The sequence below is a fragment of the Poecile atricapillus genome, chromosome 2 (assembly GCF_030490865.1).
Source record: "Poecile atricapillus isolate bPoeAtr1 chromosome 2, bPoeAtr1.hap1, whole genome shotgun sequence".
Classification (NCBI taxonomy): Eukaryota; Metazoa; Chordata; class Aves; order Passeriformes; family Paridae; genus Poecile; species Poecile atricapillus.
The window spans coordinates 31,978,535-31,996,655 of NC_081250.1; the positions used below are offsets into that span (position 1 = coordinate 31,978,535).

At 38.8% G+C, this 18,121-nt stretch overlaps 1 protein-coding gene across 2 annotated transcripts in view; it reads right to left on the minus strand.

The window, feature by feature from the left end:
* The window catches only part of RAPGEF5 (Rap guanine nucleotide exchange factor 5), a 157,471-nt gene that overhangs the window by 111,120 nt on the left and 28,230 nt on the right, over nucleotides 1-18,121 (minus strand). Inside the window, exons 2-7 of one of the 2 annotated variants that reach the window (XM_058831236.1) lie at nucleotides 17,460-17,510; nucleotides 16,219-16,325; nucleotides 15,099-15,220; nucleotides 13,641-13,809; nucleotides 8,329-8,395; nucleotides 1,363-1,411 (exon numbers count right to left, since the gene is read on the minus strand). In XM_058831236.1, coding sequence (XP_058687219.1) covers nucleotides 1,363-1,411; nucleotides 8,329-8,395; nucleotides 13,641-13,809; nucleotides 15,099-15,220; nucleotides 16,219-16,325; nucleotides 17,460-17,510 — 565 coding nt within the window. Of the gene's footprint in view, nucleotides 1-1,362; nucleotides 1,412-8,328; nucleotides 8,396-13,640; nucleotides 13,810-15,098; nucleotides 15,221-16,218; nucleotides 16,326-17,459; nucleotides 17,511-18,121 lie in introns of those variants that run through there. The other variant, XM_058831238.1, reaches the window with a different exon arrangement.

Consider the following 18,121-nt stretch of genomic DNA (forward strand, 5'->3'; position numbering starts at 1 on the left):
GCATTTCCATGTTCAGCCATTACAAGTCAGGTGGGACTGGGGTGACACCAGGTAAGGGTAAGCAGCTGAGTGGTGTTGACATCATAAACTGCTACAGAGCCTTCAGAAGCAAAGCTACCACACAGAAGCAATTCAGGTCTGAATTCACCCATTTGTGTTCACTTTCTACAAATTTACCTTTATAGATGAGTGTGGGTACTTCTATTTCCAGAAAAAAACAGCATCAAATTATGTCTAGAATATTGTTTTTAATACTAACATTTTTACAAGAAAATATTTGCAGGTACACCAGCCACATCTTCTTGCTGCCTCCAGTTTACTATGCCATGCTGTGTGTTGTGCATGTGTGTAGTAAATTTTGTGCTGTACTTTTAAGACACAGACAAACTGATAGATATTATGAAGCAGCACAATGAACTAGTCAGAAAATATATCAAGAAGTACAAGATCTGTGTCTTTGATTGCTAGAAAAATCACTGGAAATCACAGAAGATGCTCAGTGAAAATGCACTCAAAAGGCCTCAATGGCTTTGGGAACATGCTAATAATTTAAGGGCACTCCACCTCTGTTTTACTTTAGAAACACATTCATCTTAGTGCAGAAGACACTGCATGAAGACACCAGAGAGTTAACCCTGTAGAGTCAGGTCTGGCCAAGTAGGTTCTGTTGGTTCCTGTGCAGTGCCTGGCAAACACAGCGAGTTGCTTTCACTCCAGCTCAGCAATGCAGACTCTGCCTTCTGCAGTGCCTGTGCCACCAAGCCCTGATGGAGCTGAGATGGCCACATATTTCAGTGCCTTTGCACTGTGGCACCAGCATTTGCTGCAAGTGCTTTTACTACCAGAGGCTTCCAGGTATCCAATTGCCTTTCCCCTTATCCTGCCCTGATCGAAGACTTGCCTCTCCAGCCATACAGCTGTACAGACAGGAAAGAATGCCTTTGTGCATGAAGTTGTCTTTTTGCTTTAGCAGAACCCCTGGCTGGGCTGATAAAAATGCAGAAAAGATGATGGGATGAGATACTGGATGATAAAAAAAAAGACCAACTTATTTGTCTTAAATGTAAGTCAAATAAAGACATCAGCTTTTTTATAAAGCACAAGCCTAGAGAAAATAGTGATCTTGGCCAGAAAGGGACACAAGTTCAACTGTAACACTGATTTTGTTAGCTAAGTCATTAGATGTAATGAGCTGGAAGGAGAGAAGCTTAACTGTAATTGCATTGTGCTGTATACACAAATTCTCCATCACTTTCTTTTCTTCCCCATATTAAGAAGACAGCAGTGACAATTCAGATACTTCAAGAAATGACAAAAGGGAACAGCATTACAAAAACTCCTCTGAAGTTCAGCCTGACTCACCTGACTTCCTTGCTTTCAAGGCAATGACAGCAGCCAGTTCTCTCTGTACCTAAAATATCAGGAAAAGAAAAGGATTGTTATAGTTCCTAGCACAGTCAAATAAAACAAAATGCAACACTGGTAAGATAAGAGCTATCAATGCTTTGGAGCAATCAACTGCAAGTGGAACAATGCCTGGTTTTGAAACTACAGTCAGTTTTCCTAGCAAATCCTTTTCAGCTGGGAATTCTGTGACTTTAATTTCATGCAAATGCCACACATTCTTTAGGGAGTGGGCAAATCAGTAGCCCAACCTGTAATTTATTTGCACAGCATATCTCTTTCACAAGTACACACTTGAATCTTCTCCCATCCCTTGTTACATATTTGTTTTGCCTCTGATGAGCACGCTGTAATGCTGTGACATCCAGAATAAGGAAGTCCTTCATGCTGAGGTTTGACAGAGGTTCATGCATATAATTGACTTTGACTTTTTGGATCTTCCAGGAGGAAACAACCTCTCCTAGTAGCATGGCTGAGAATTTCAGGACCAAAATTTCACTTGAAATGAAAATGCAGAGGTCAGGGCTATTTTCAGTTTTACAGGCTCCCTCACTAGCCTGTGGTAACACAGCCCTGCCATGCTAACCAGCTCCCCTCCCCATCCTCTTGTCTCTGCATTCTTCATATTCTCTGTATATACCAGCTATTCTCTCTTTAGCCAGCTCAACTCTACATCCACTTCTCTCTGTACTTTTTATATAATTTATTTTTCTATCATTTTTCTATGAATTATTCTTATGCTTCCTACTTCTTCACCGCCATCCTCTGTCCTACTGCAGCTGCTTGCACTTGGCCTACAGCACCCCAAATGCTCTGTGCTGCATATACCTCAGTTCTTCCCTTCCTCTGCCCTATCCATGCTCTCAGATTTCTTTAAAGATCTCTCAGCTCCTTCCAATTTCCCCAATTTTCCCAAGACAGCTTGTCTTCAGTATTAAAACAAAAGAAAAATATGTCACAGTCCAATCTTTTCTAAGGATAGTCTCACCTCTCTGTACAAAGTCTCCAGCGGTGCATACTAGCTATCTTGTCTAACAGATCTAGGCAAGGTTCAAGGCTATTCTGCAGTGGGAGGTTTGACATGCAGATTCTGAGGGACATGAAATTTCAAACATCCTTCTCAAGATATGCAGTTTGGTCATAAGGCACAAAGCCCACAGAGGATTCTCAATGTAATACAATTACTAACTGTCTATATCCTCATTGCTCTGAAGAGAAGTTTGAAATCTGAAAGACAAATAGTCAGCACTATACTGGTCTGAGCAGAAAGACAGACAAAATCACTCAGGGCATCTGAGTACAACATCTCAGTAACTCCAGCACCCACTGATCAGATTCTCAGGAGCCAGCAGTACACTCTGCGTGTGGCAGAAGGCAATCATACCAGAGGCCACATCCTTCCTCTTCTTGCATCCTTCTTTCCTTTGTGGCAAAGGACCAAGAAGATTTTTTTTGCTGTCCTTGCAAGAGAAAAGGATCTTTTCCATTCCTTGATGCTGCCCTACTGAGAGGGACTGAGTTTTCTGCCACTCCAAGCAGGAAAATATGAAGGCAGTGCCATGGTTTTCTTAAATGTCATCCTGTTTCCAGCACAATTGTGCAAGCTGGCAGTATTACCTTCCCTTCCTTCCTTCCTGTACACTCATTCCCATGTCTGGAGAAATATTAATCATGGATAATGTAAGCATAAAATTCAAGTAAAATGAGAAAGAACAGTTATTCTGTGGAAAAACAACTTGTGTGCTTCCTTGCAGCAATGGCTATACACAAGTATTATAATAATACATACAAGCTCTCTAGTAAAGAGCAGGATTTTCAATAAAAGCCCAAGCTGTTTTTGAATAACAACACCATGATTTTTCATGACTACACTTCTCGGACCCTCTCCCTTTTTTAAACTCAGAAGGAGGTACCCATGTTGATGCCTCAATTCTGGTCTATTGTCACAGGTTACTGACAGTAAGAAGCATTTCACTGATGTCTCATCTTTATCTTTTAGCATTTAATAAATACATTGCCCTAAGATTATCCTTAAGAGATGCTACAACCTGAAACAATTGCAAATGTATCACTTAACCCAGTCAAACATTCAAGAAATGCAAATATCTCCATGGCTGCAAAGAAAAACCCATCTTGTCAGAGGAAAAGGCAGCATTGTGGCATCCTGCAGTTGTATTTCCAGTATTACTTTTGCATATAAGGGGGCACCTTTTAGGTCTGAAAGATAGTGCTAAAATCACAGGTACTTAAAAGGCAGGGTTTCTATATTTTGTCTATGTCATAGTTCAAGCTAAATATTTCATATTTTCCTGCTGGCCAGGAATGCTGCTGGTCTTTTACTTAACTTGAGCAAAACCCTTCAGATAAAGCAGGAGGGAAATATGTTTCTCTGGTGTTAACAATAAGCAAAAGTTCCTTCATCAAAGTGTTCCATCATGATAATCTGAGCTCCCTCTCATAGGATACACTCCAATCACAAAGAATTGGTCCTGCTGAGCATCCTTCTGGATTTGATTTGTGTCCCTAGATTTCATAATCTATATGCTTTTGTCTATTTTAGCATAAATGCACTTGACATTCCTGCTGGGCATGCAATTCCTCTGCATTATTACACCAATGGAAATTCATGTATAGCACTGATTCCTCACTGCACACATGCTACCCGTAACCATACTTCTTCCTAATAGGATTTCAGTTACCGCCTGTTTGACAAAATCAATAGTTGCACATCACATTGAAGATAATAATGAGGACACAAAATAAAATATATAAACAAGAACTAGGCCTAGCATATTGACATATTAAATTTTAAAAAATATTTCATACATACAGCTTGTTGCTACAAAGCTAACACTATCCAAACAGCATCCCATTTGAGCAGCATTGTAGATGCCAAAACTGATTCTGCTTAAAGGCCAATTCACCACACAATCTTTACAGAAATACTATGAAAGTCTGAAAGAGAACATTTTGAGTGGGTAGTTGGCATGTTACCACATCTCTTTCTTTTTGCAACAGAGAAGAATATGCCTAGAAAGTGATACCCAGGTATACTTCTGCTTGAATAAGTACAAATGTCTCATTTATATGGTGAATCTTGTCTACAAAGAATAGAGAATTTTTAAAAGTAAATGACAACTAATGGTCTTCTCATCACAAATCTTATAATTTTGTCATAGTGAGACATAACTGTGCATCTAACAGACAGTGCATACCACCTCTACTTTTTTCCTTTCTCTTTTTTCTGCCCATAGTGGCTTTTTGTGAGACAGTATTCTAGATGCCATTGTGCCAAGCAGGACTTCAAATAAAAAGTGTCAGTCCTTACAGAATCTCAAAATTAAATCCTGCAGCAGAAGTCTCTACGCAGCAGGGCTTTGAAAATCACCGAGTCTAGTTCACATTTTTGCATCTCAAGTTACAATAGTTTGATGGACTCTAAATAAAAGTAATATTGGCTGATGCCTTAAAGTATGAGAAAACTATTTGCCAGATACACCTCATTAACACCCTGATATTCTCTTCTGTTTCCTCACAAGCTAAGGTAAAAAAGCTTTGCAGTGGAATCACAGCCATCCCACTGTGTTCTGCTTTTAGCACACAAAACACTGAATATGAAGCTGCTGTTCAGGACACAACATGGGATGCATGATGGCTCTAGAATGCTTTTTTAAACCCATGACTAATCATTGCATTTTTTTAAAAATTCATGACCAAAAAGATTATCTGATGCAAATGTATTTCTAATGGCATTTTACACTGCTTGCAAATTTTGCACTGCCTGCCTTTAGAATTTAAGTTTGATGGTTTTGTTGGTGCCTGGTGTAATGGAGCATATGATATAAGCATATAATTTGATAGGTAAAAAGAGGGATTTATATTTTAGGCACACAGATTCCTCCAATGTTGCTTGGGTTATATCCTCACAGCCAGTGTAGATTTGGAAACTTGGAATGGAATCCCCTGAAAAAAAAAGCTGACAGAGAAACTTTCTTCTGACCCCTCAAAAAAAAAAAAAAAAAAAAAAAAGTTTTATCCCATGCAAAGCAAAAAGAAATGTAGAAGAGACAGACGTGGGATTTGCATCTCCAGTTAAAAAGTCAACCCTAATCTTCGACTGCTTTAGTGCTGGGCTGGAAATAGGGATGATTTTGTGGGTTTTTCACACTTCTGAAATACTGGTGTGAAGAGCATCATGAGCAGGATTTTCAATTATGAATTCTTCAAAGAAGAACATTTTAATTTTGTACAAAATACATAAACATGCAGTGAGCCAAAAAGCCACTGGGAACACATTTCCAGTAATAGGTAATAACTTCACTTTCAGTTTCCAGGTCCTGCTTACAAGAAAAAGAGAACCTAGATACCAGCCCTCTATTGAATGGTGTGAGCTGAGATTTCAAATTCTTCTGGGACAGAAAAAGACTTTCCATAAGGTTGTAGTGAGTATTTTAGGTCTCAATCTACTGTATGGAAGAAAAGCAATATTCTGGAGGGATAAACAGGAAAGGTTCATATACAGATGTTAAAATTTGGAGGATTCTGCTCTGGTCTTATGCTTTTTCCCCAGGGGTAGACAAGAAATCATAGAGGCACTACAAAGTGCTGTGGAAAATCAGAAAATGCAGGAGAAAAGATCAGATTCTTGACATCGCTACGGCAATAGATGGGTCTCAGGCCATCTGGAGATGGAACTGCCTAATTTTTCTTTAGTTAGTTAGCTACAGTAATGAAATGGTTCATTTAAGAAAACCGTCCATGTGCCCTATTGTTAGAATGACACGGGATGTAGTTCACAGGCTTGACCTTGCAGATGTGAAGCACTCTGAACTCACTGTCAATTAGGTGTTTAAGGATATGCATGTTACTCAAGTGCATCCAGCAACTGCTAGATCCAGTTCTCAAACTCCAAGAATCACTTTGTTTTGTTGAGTGTGTCCCTTTTTTTCAATTGACAAAACCCCCCATTATTCTATTTTTGATAGGCAAAGCTTTTGAGGAGTACTGGCAATATTTTATAGAGTTGGTGTTTTGGAAGTTTTTGAAAAATATAACTTTGCAGAAAGTCTTTCACAGTTTTCTATTTTTGCTCTGCATGGTAACAAAAATGGAGGATATTGAGGTTCTGAATTCACCGTTCATTTTCAGTTAAGGAAAAAAGCAGCAAAAACAAGGAATTTAAATATTGAGACAATAAAAAGAAATTTAAAACACAGCATTTGCTTATGTCATGCATTTTAAAATAGTGTTGCATAAAGTTATACAGTTATAAAGATATACAGAATTACTGGCTTTCCAAACACATTATGAAATGTGTTTTGTAAAGATATTTGTCTTTACAAAAGACAGCAAAAATTCTCCTTACCTTCCATTTTCCAGCAATTTCAAGATAGCACTTTACTTATTTTTCTTAAAATAGTTCTTATCCCAATGCCTTTTTTATAAAAACTTTACCTTGCTTGCTTCATTTTCGTCTCTGTACTTTCTCACATACCAAAACCAGAACTAACTCTAATTCCATGTTTTGATGATACCATGACTTAGGTGTGGTGCTCACAGAACTTCACAATCACAGAGTGGTAGAGGTAGGAAAGCACCTCTGGAGATCATCTGATCCAAACCTCTGCTGAAATCATGGCCAGCTAGAGCCTGTCCATCAGCTATTTGTACACATCCACAAGGTCCTCCCATAGCCTTCTGCTCTCCACTGAACTCCACTCCCACTTCTGTCGGAGTTTCCTGGTAAATCAAGTACTCTGTTCCCCACCATCTCTGTGGTCATTCACACACACTCCAGGACATCCCTATCTCTTGTACTGAGAGTACAGAACTGGACCCAACATTCCACATCTGGCACACCACTGCTGAGGAGAGGGGAATGATCACCTGTTTTAGGTAATGCAGCTCAGGAAGAACTTGCTTTCTTTGCCCCAAGGGCATGTTTCTGGTTCAACCTGCTGTCTACCAGGACCCCCAGGTCCTTTCCTGCAGAACTGCCTTTCAGTCAGCCCCCAGTCTGTACAGAATCATGAGGTCATTTCTCCCATATGCAGGATATTGCATTGCCCTTTGTTGACTTTCCTGAGATTCCTGGTGGCCCATCTCTCCAGACTGTCAATGTCCCTCTAAGTGGCACCACAACCATAGAGTCACAGAATTATTTTGGTTGGAAAAGACCCGTAAGATCAAGTCCAGCTGTCAACCCAGCACTGCCAAGTCTACACTAAACCATGTCCCCATGTGCCACATCCACACATCTTTGAAATACCTCCAGGGATGGTCACCAACTATTCCTCCCATTGTTGCATTGCTTGCTAATTTTCTGATGGTGCACTCTGTGCTATCATACAGATTATATCAAATTGAGTCAGTCTAGCTTAACTTTCTGGAGTCCTGTCTGTCTGCTTCTTACAACAGTGATCGCACAAGACAAGCAAGATGCACCAAAGTCTAGCACAGACAGAATAAGCTACTGTTTACTATGGTGAAGTTTACTGAGGCTAAACATAGTTGGGAAGCTCGAGTTTCCCACGTGGGTCTCCTCAGAAGTCTGTGAGAATCTGCACAAGGGCTCCTGAAGACTTTTCTCTCCCTTTGTCTCCCATGGATGTACACTTGAACACGAGGGTCCGAGTGTAAAGCACATCACACAAAAGTCACCTTGGTCCTCCAGGTTGATGTCTTCTGGGCCATGAACAGCATCTATTACAAGAGCAGGCTGCTGCAGTCCTTGCTTGGGTTGATTTTAATAGCTTTGGAATTATACACTAAGACCTCAGTAAAGCTCTCCCCTTCCAGAGACTAAAAAAACAGTCTTCATATACAAACATCTGTTCACTTAGACTAAGTCTTTAATTTGAAAGGATCCAAAACATGACAATATTTCAAACATGATCAGTTCAAACTGTGATGCAATGACCTTACCGCAGAAGTGAGACGAGCAAGAATTTCAGCGTTGGTTTCTGCTGTATCTTCTATTTTTTGATCAGGCCTTAAAAAATAAAAATAAGATTTTATTATTTCTTTCATTCTGTTTCAACATCTTTTGATTCCTGGAAAGTAAGGAACAGTGTAGCCACAGGCACTAATGTAAAAGGGCCTTTGAGATTCCACATCAAAATGAGGACTGCAACACGACAATAATTAATCATGTCAGTAATGACAGAGTACACCCTTTGTCCCTTGCTGTCAAGAACTCTTTTGATCCGACCAACATGAAGCAGTGAGAGAATTCTTCAGCTATAAAAATATGATGAAGAACTGAAGAATGCAGGACCCTTTCAATCAGAGTTGCTTATTTGACTGCATATTTTGCTTTGCTAAAAACATACTCTATAAACAGAGCAAAGAGTTTTCTATCTGCCTACCATCCAGCTTTGCTAAGATGTGGAGCAGCACCTGTGGAATACAACTTCATGTAGATGAAAACGGACAAGATGAAAACATCAAAACAATTTTGTGACACAAGAAATTCAATATTCAGGAAAAATAACTGATAGTGAAAACAATACATTTAAGAAGCCATAAACAACCAAACTAAAGTAATGGCTGAGAACAATATTAGGTTTTCTTGACAGTAACTCACAAGAAAGAGACTTAATGTGTCTTTTCAAGAGTGAGGCAGTGAAGGTAGAACTCTCCCAGAAACTGCCCCAGAAGTCAGGCCCACATGGAAATAGCCACACAAAAGCGGACAGTACAGGATAAGACTGAGCTGATCTTTAAAACAGTCTAATTCCCATCACTAAAATATCTGTAAACCTTTCAGAAGCTTTATTGACAATCAGAAGCATTATACCAAAGTGATAGTGTTAGAACTACGGGAAGAAGTAAAAGGAAATGCCCTTGACATCTTTACTTTTCATGGTATTCAAGAAGCATGCCAGCAAGCTGAACAGATACACAAAACTGCAGCTGCTGTAATAAACGTAAATCCCAGGTATTAGCAGAAGCTTCTGTCTTTGACTAAATTATTTAATTGCTTATATGCCTTGATGTCCTTAGGGAGAGAGCTGGCAACACATCTGGAATATGCAGCTGGTATATTGTGGTTCTTACATCCCATGAAATTTCATTCCCTGATTAAAAAATTAAGGTCAGAAAGCACAGAATGACACATGCATTCATTTTGGGGCAAGCAAATTCAGATCAAAATGGTAATTCAGATTAAAATCAAAATTATTTTCACAACTGCCTTTCCTATTCAAAGAAAATGTGATTTAACATTTTAAGTGTTATAAACCGCCCAAAAGAAAAGAATGAATGCATTTTAATTTACAAAGACTGATTTATTCAGGTTTTCTCTTTATAATTTGGAATGTGATTAAAATAACTGAACTCTTGAGATGTTTCTCTACACATCTGTTCTCTTCTGATCTCTCAGAACCAGGCTAGGACCTGATTCTTCCAAGTTGGAGGCAGAAGATGGCAGCTTAATAGACACAGCCACAGATGCAATCTATAAACCCAGATCAGCACATAGCATTGCTAGTTCCTTCTTGGGCCTTTATCACTTCATTTTCTATTTAAAAATACCCCCCCCCCAGCATTTATCTGCCTATGAGCAGAAAATACTTCTGAAACCATGAATAAACTAAAAATTAGAGTCAGCTCTTCAGAATCAGGGAGGAAGGGTATATTATGACACCCAGGCCAATGGACAAAAGCAACAGTTATCACCTTAATTTTTTCAAAAGTGGACAGCTAGGACCTAGTGAGTCTGGTACCAAACAGGAGCTACAAAGCCCAGGCAAATTAGTGCTTACACAGTTCAGTGATCTGTGGGATCAGTCTGCTGAGCAGAGCGAGATGCAGGGATGCTTGTCCTAGACCTGCAAGCAGGTAAGTCAGTTTCCATACAATAACCAAGAGCTGTTTGTGCTCAGCAAAAGCTTTCCAGGAACTCCATAAGGCAGTAACTAAATCAATATCCCATCCTGGCTATTAGCATTAAAACCAAATTACTTTTAAGAATGGTTACTTTTCTGATATCAATAAAATGAAAATTGTTTCAGGACAGAAGGCAGAGTACAACACTCCTGAAAATAAAAACCAATGCAATATTAAGAAAAAAAAATCTGTTAACATATCTTCCAATAATTTTAAAAAATATTATGGGCTACATTTCAACAGTCTCAGGTACCAAGTGTATTCTTGAAATGTTCACTGAGTCTACCAGTGCTTCTGGGAATTGTTATAAACACTCCCATTTACAAAGAAGGAAATAGAAGCACACAAGGATTAAATGCCTGATACAACAATCTTGCAGTAACTGGGAAAGAATTCAGGAGGCATTGAATAAGAGCCTAAGTGATTGATCAAGGTTGTAAGGAAGTCCATGGCACGGCTTTCAATTCAGATTTTTTGTTTCCAGGCTATTGCCATATTCACTTGTTTTCTACTCAAGTAGAATGACTGTGATTAACATGAGGTGTTTAACAGCCCTAAGAAGCCTCTGCATTTGTCCCATCTAATTTGACAACATTTACAGGGTCTGAATCCTGTGGAATACACACAACATTAGCCTTCTGATTAGCGTGAGCTGCTGAAAATCTGCTATGTTCTGACTTGTTTTCCATGGTGAATTCCCACCGATGTTATATTGAGTGTAAGGAATTTCCACCAAGGCAAACAGGGAGCATTTATTCAGGAATGATAAGCACAACTCAGATTTCAGAACAGTACTTTCATTGTAGAGTTTCCTGTAGTAATTTGGTAACACCACTAAAACTGAGCAGGAACAAATAAAGATCACTCAAAAATCCATACAGCAAGTCAAATCTGAGCTATGTTTGTTTAACAAGGTTTCCAGAACAGCTGCTGAAGGAAGTGCCCAGAGCTGCTGCTACCTACTCAGGTCCACAGACTCCTTCTGAGAGAGCAGAACCATGGTACTCCAGAGACCCATTGATGCACCCAGCTGCCCAGGCAAGCACAAGGCTGCTGCCCAGAGCTGCAGAGGAGACAGAGCATCTGGCTCCTGGGACCACCAGAAGACAGCCAATACTCCCTTCTGGTGCACAAGCAGGCATTTGCTTCTGATCTCATCAAAAGCAGGGAATCTAATTAATGAAGTAAGATCTTCCCTACCCCTATGTACTTATAGGGTTAATGCAGTTATTATAGATTGTGAGAAAAGCTAAAACAGAAAAATGAGTACAAAAATATAAAATTATAAAAATATCTTAATGATATCTTATATCTTAATGATATGCAAAACAGCTTATATAGTCAAGAAAAGACAAACCCTACAAGGAAATGTTTTTAGAATTGCCCTCTTTCCTCATGAAAAGGAGTATATGGCTTTATTTAACCAGGTCAGACAACTTTAACAAACATCTCATCTATTCCTTTTCTGGCTGTGTTTTAGCAGTTTATTATTTGCATCAAGCATGAAGAATTTTGAACCTGGAAAAGTCTCCTTCTGCTTTAACATCACATTCCCTCAAGGGTACAGCATTATTTAAAATTCAATTCCTACAATATATACTGTTTCAAAAAGCACCCTCACAATCTGACAGGTAAAAGCTCCAGAAAACAATTTTTCAGTGACAATATTCCCAAAAGGAATCCAACTTCAACTCAAATTTGAATAATGTGAGCGGGAAGGAGCTGGAAATGTACATTAATGAATAATTGTTCAATTCATGTGACAGGGATCATCTTCCACTGGAAATGACAGTTGCACTGAAATGATAAAACTGCCGAGTGTAAACTTGAACCTAAAAAGCCTTCAATCCATTTTCCTACCCAGCATCCTTCATGTAACATATCAATATGACCCATCTGTCCTGTCCTTTTGATTCAAATCCTTTGAACAAGTAGACACAAACCATGAAAAGTGGTCTGATTTACAGTGATGAGAAAAATCCCAATTCCCACTAAAATCAAGATCAAAATGCCCTGATATTTAAGGGACAGACACACCGTTTAGCACCAGATTTGGCCAAAAGACAAGAATTTCTATTTGCAAAAGTAGTCAAAGGTTTTCTCCCATGTGAGTCAACTGCTTAGAAGATCATTTTCAGTCCTGCTGCTCTAGCCAGCTTGGGGTTCTTGTCACTTTTCTACACTCACTCAAGCTGATCAAATAAATGAATTTTGAAGGGAATCTCCACTCCAAAACTGCCAATATTTGATTGGTGAGGGCAGTCAGCAGTAGGGAGGGGAATCAAGTTTCTGCCCTGAACCATGCAGCCAAATTACTGAGGTTTTTTCCAACCAACTCAGTATGTGTGAATTTAAGAATCTGGGCTTGAGACATCTTACAGGGTCTTCTGACTTTGTGGTCCTTTAAAATATTTCTACTGGATATTCATCTTTGAGAATGAGCAGTTTTAAAAAGCTAGTATGAAGAGAAGGAAAGTACTCATAGAAGAAAGATTTGTCTTTGGCATCAAAAAGAATAAATTCTGGTACTGACAGGGTAATAGTTCTCCAAAGTATTGGGTTGGAGGATCATCATGCTAGGGACAATGAAAGAATTTAACTCAACTTGTCTGTTCAGGCCAGCTCCTGCAGATTTACTAAAGCACAAATAGTCATGAGCCTCCAGAGCTCTCACTAACACCTTTCTCTTCTATTTTGGCCTCTCACTGTGGAACAAATAACTATGTTATCCTTCTAGCCACTCAGTGCAGACACCTGAGCACAAAGAGCACAATAACATACAATAGTCAAGTGAAAGGGGAGACACATAGGAAGCAAAACTCTTTAAAGGCATATTCTGAAAAAGGAATAATAATGTGAGTTTACAGAGCTCTGGCAAACATACAGTAGAAACATACAGTAGAAAATTAAAATCAAATGACCAAAGGTACCACATTTCCACCCATCTTGTCAATCCATCTGAAACCTGACCCTGACACATGACAAGGGCATCTTATCTGCTAGTCAATCAGCACCAGAGCATCCCTGCTGCCAAATTAATGCCAAACTTCCAAATGTAAGAGAAGACCAAAAAAAGCCACGTGCCCAGGTAGAGGGCATTGCAAGCTAGAGGCAGCAATACGGTGCCTAAAAACTGTAATATGTCCAAAACTCCTAGTCAAGTGCCTCCATTTTTGTACCCATACTGACCTTCTCAGATGAAAAGCACATCTCTACAAGATTTGTCAACCCCCCCAAAAAAACTGTCTCATTTGCAAGGTGATTTGGGGGTAAACAGTGTCATTATAAGGCCAGATACTTAAAAAATAGTCAATAGAAGTTGCAAACAGCTGTACATACACACTTACAGATTGCACATGTCAATCCTGGGAGGAGACAGTGGCAGTAGTTGAAGTAGGAGCTTTACTCCATTCTTCCATGCTTCCTCTTTCTCAAATTCACAGAAAAGGTAGGTACATTCATCCGCTGAGAACTGGTAGAAAGCATGACTGTCTTGAAAATAGAGTTGTCTGTCCACTGTTAGAAAAATAATATTAGATACCCTTTAAACCTTCACCATGTAATATACATTCTGTATTACACTTGATCTTAATGCTGAGTTGTACCATCACTTGGGAAAAAGGATTGAATATTCAGCGCAGAAACAATCCTCAGTTTAATTCAGTGCATCCAAACAGGAAAACCCCAAAACCTCAGTTTAAAGATCTCCAGGAGCCTGAAATTCAAGCCTTAAGACTGATGAGTGTTTAGTCAATTTCAGAATCAGTTCAGGTTTAGGGAATTAAAACCTTTCTCTTTTTTGTTAGATTCCTCAGTTTCCATTGGTTTCTAAACTGTTTTCAGTAATGATCAGGCACCAGTAAACAAAGTTTAGTAATGGGGATGCAGCCCATCATTATTCCATCTTCTTCTCAAATTCAGGGCTACTGGATTTGTAGACTAAACCTGGATAAGATGTATTTGTTGTCTTCCCTGAAAAATTTATTTGATAGGGAAGAAGGGACAGAGTCCAAAGCACAAGCTCCTGCAACAAGTAATTTAGCCCTTGCTGAGACGGCACGACCAGACATGCTGTCAGTTTAGTTGAAAAAAAACCTTAAGGTACACTGTCAGTGTATACATGCAGAAATCTTCCACAGCTCCTCACCTTTTCACAAGAAAGAGGTTAAGCATCTAGCACAGACCCCAGGGTGGAGTATGGCCTAAGCTGACTGCCTAAGCAGTGCCAGCCTCAAAGCATCAGATATCCAGAGGCTGGTTACCAGTGAAATTATCACCAACCATGTTATCTGAATCAAATCCCTCAGTTTGGTGGGGGAGTTGGGGACAGCAGGGTGGGACCTGGCCTCACTACCATCTCAAGGAGCTGGGTCCTCTCTCAACCCACTGTAATTAAAAACAGAGAGGAAAAGAAAATCATTAATAGCTACAGAAGTCATCTGGTAAAGCCATGATCTGCAGCGGCTAAACAGCTGCTGTCTTGTGAGAAACCTAAAATAGCTTGTGGGAATGAAAAAAAGGCTGGAAAAGACCAGCACTCTGTCTGCAACTTGATAATAGGCAATTACAGTTGTAAAAGCAAAGGGAACAAAATTGCCACAAACAAGGGATTGATCTTTGGTATTTGTGAAATGAAAGGTCACAGACATGAGCCTCCCAAAAAGATTGTAGAATAAAGAATTGGCAAGAAAATTGGATCAATCTGTGCTTTTTTCCTTTCCCTTCTCTGATCAAAACCACAACTCTTGTCCTGTGCAGGAGAAAGGGATAGCCTTCCTCACACTGGAAGTACTGGCAGGACTGACCTGACAATATAATGCCCATATCCAGGAGGAGCTGCCACACTCCAACTGCTGTAGATCTGCACTTGACAAAAGGGCACTGCTCCAAAAGCCAGTCTACAAGTTCTGATCCAACACAACTTCTCCTGAAAATAAGCAAAACATCACTACTTAAACTACAGCAATGTTAAAACATTCTTTTATAATAAAGAGCTATTTTTAAAGCTATCATAAAGCCTTTTTGCTCAGCATAGAAAACTCTTTGTCTCAACTCCTAATTTTTGTAAACCTATTCATTTCAGGGGAAGAAATTACATTGTCAAGCCTCAGGGGATACCTCCAGCTACAATGAGGGAACTTATGTTAGAAGAGCAAGATCCCTTACATACCTGATTCATGTAGCATACTTTGCAATATGTAGCATTTTTATCAATTTGTGCTGCATACAGTTCATCCAAAGATGCACGAGATAAATAAAATCCAACTTTTAGCCTCAGGATTTTCTTTTCTTTCTGAGCACAGGCATAATCAGAATAACTAAACAATATATGTAAGACCTTTAAGTGCTGCTCTGGGATGTACTTTTAATGGTAAATGTATATATTTAAATAATAATTAAAAAGTAATGGATTTCTCTTAAACACAGGTGTGAATGAACGGTGCTATAGTAGAGAGCTGTATATTTTGGTATAACTGAAAATAGGAGGAAGCATTTATGCTACAAGGCAACACAAATGGAAAATCACTTCATTACAGAAATATTCCATAAATTACATGCAGAAATCACTGTGTCACTAAATCCTAGAATACAATTAAGCTCTTTTATAACTCCAAATCAGGGCTGAAATTAATACTCTTTCTTTCCAACAAAATAACTGAGAAACACTATTGTATATGAAAATCATAAGCATTTGAATAAATGGATATACAATCAGGCCACTGCTGCTTTCTGAAAACTGACATTGTAATGCAAGAAAACATATTAAGGTACATGAGACACTAAAGAAAATTTTAAGAAAATTTTTTCATTTCTTAGTGACATACGCAGAATCACTCAGAATTTACTCTCTTGTCAAATCATAGAGGCATGGACAAATGCAAATAAAACTCTTACAACTGATTAAAACAAATTATTTTGATTTACCTGCAAATGCCAGTAAGGTACACCCTGTCTTTAATCAGGTCAGAAGCTTGTAGAGTAAAAATATTCCTGAGAGCTCTCCCAGCACAGGAAGAACTTTCTCCATAAATCTGAATGAAAAGAGAAATTGAAAACTGTGACAAACAGGGATTTATTCCTGCTGTAGTAAATTGCCTTGCCACTGTCCACTCCCTCCCTTTGAGCGATGCCTTCTTCACAGGTAAATGACAAGCAAGCACTCAAAGTCTCATAGGAAATGTACCCCAGCTTCTGCCAGTTGTATCACGTGTTGCAGGTGCTCTATGAGCTGGGCTGATTTTAGATTTGCTGCCCTAGAAAAGGGGAGGTTTTACTATCCATCCATCAGCTTTACCTTTGAGAAAGTTAAATGAAAACACGTGTTATTCTAGCAAAGCAGAGACACATGACCTATTGCAAAATCACACAAATACAGTTTAAAATAGATATAATTTCCAATGTATTTGGGCTAAATAATTTATTTCAAGCCTAATGCACACTGAAACACTATTTCATAGTCTTTTCTTTTCGTTCAGAACCTTTGGAGGTTTCCTATGACAGCTGTAGATCAGTTCACCCATGCATTGCCAGGAGGATATGGTCTTTCAGAATGGACACACCTCTGATTCCCCCACACCTGAATTCTACCCCGCACCTCAAGGCTGCAGATGTGTCTGTCAGAACCTAAATCAGTCTTCCATAAAACCATGTTCCACCCAGACTCTTTGTACCACTTCTTACTGAAGAATTTACCTTGGGCTTCTTTTGTGATGTTTCCTCACTGTCCCATCAATACACACCAAGTGACACAAAGAACTAACTTGATGCTGTTTGGTTTCACCTTTTTGTTTGTTTGCTTCCTACGTTTAGGAACTTTTTAAGGCATATAGAATAGACCTGAGACAGCAAGCCAGACATGCATCTTGTGGCATGCAAACAACAGTTCTCAAATAGTGTAAAAGTAAGCTAAACAGTGGCAATCACTTAACTGACTGGGAAGCAAGTGCACACTGGAATTAACAACAATTCAATTTGCAAACTCGGTAATAGAAGGACATGATTTGTGCCACACACACACAAAGTGATAACTAACTTCTTAACTGGATTTAACTGCAGGTCACATTCACAAGTGTCTTCAAAGCTACCATTAAGAGGTTGAACTGAAGCAGAAGCATTCCTCACATGTTGTTTGATGAAACAAAATTAAAAAGAAGCTTCACAAGTACCTTATTTGAAGGAGTTTCCAAATAGGGATTTGAAATTCTTCTGGACAGGGTCTGTAAGATAATTTGGTAGACTGTTAGTTTTCTTATGGTTTTGGCATATGAAAAAAAAAAAAAAAAAAAGTAGCTGCAATCTAGTCTTTTAGCTATTGAAATCTACATAAAAAGAATTTATCACATCATCTGAATATGTCTCCAAATAATAATTGTTTCAGATCAGGAAAATGGTTTGGTAAACTCAGTTCTATGTTTTTTATTACATTTATTCTTATCTGGAAAATAAGATGAACAATGAGATAGCAAAACCTATAGATAAGACACAATTATTTGGTCAGGAAAGATGAAAAATGACAGTGAAGAATTTCAAGATAAACCTAAAAAACTGCTGGGTGAAAAGAAAATATTGTGATGAGCTCAATATTGAAATCAGCATGTACTAGAGGGAGAAAATGTAATTACACATACTTTTAAAGCAAACTTTATCAATTCAGTAAAGACACCTCAGGGTCACAGAACCCTTCTCAAGGAAGACCACTCTTCTAAATGAAATTATTAACTGTAGTTAAAAGAAATTAGGATAAATGGTGAATAAAATGGTGACCGGTGGGGAGGTGACTTATGTAGATCAGCGTTATCTCTGCTGTGACACATGTTGCACTCATAAC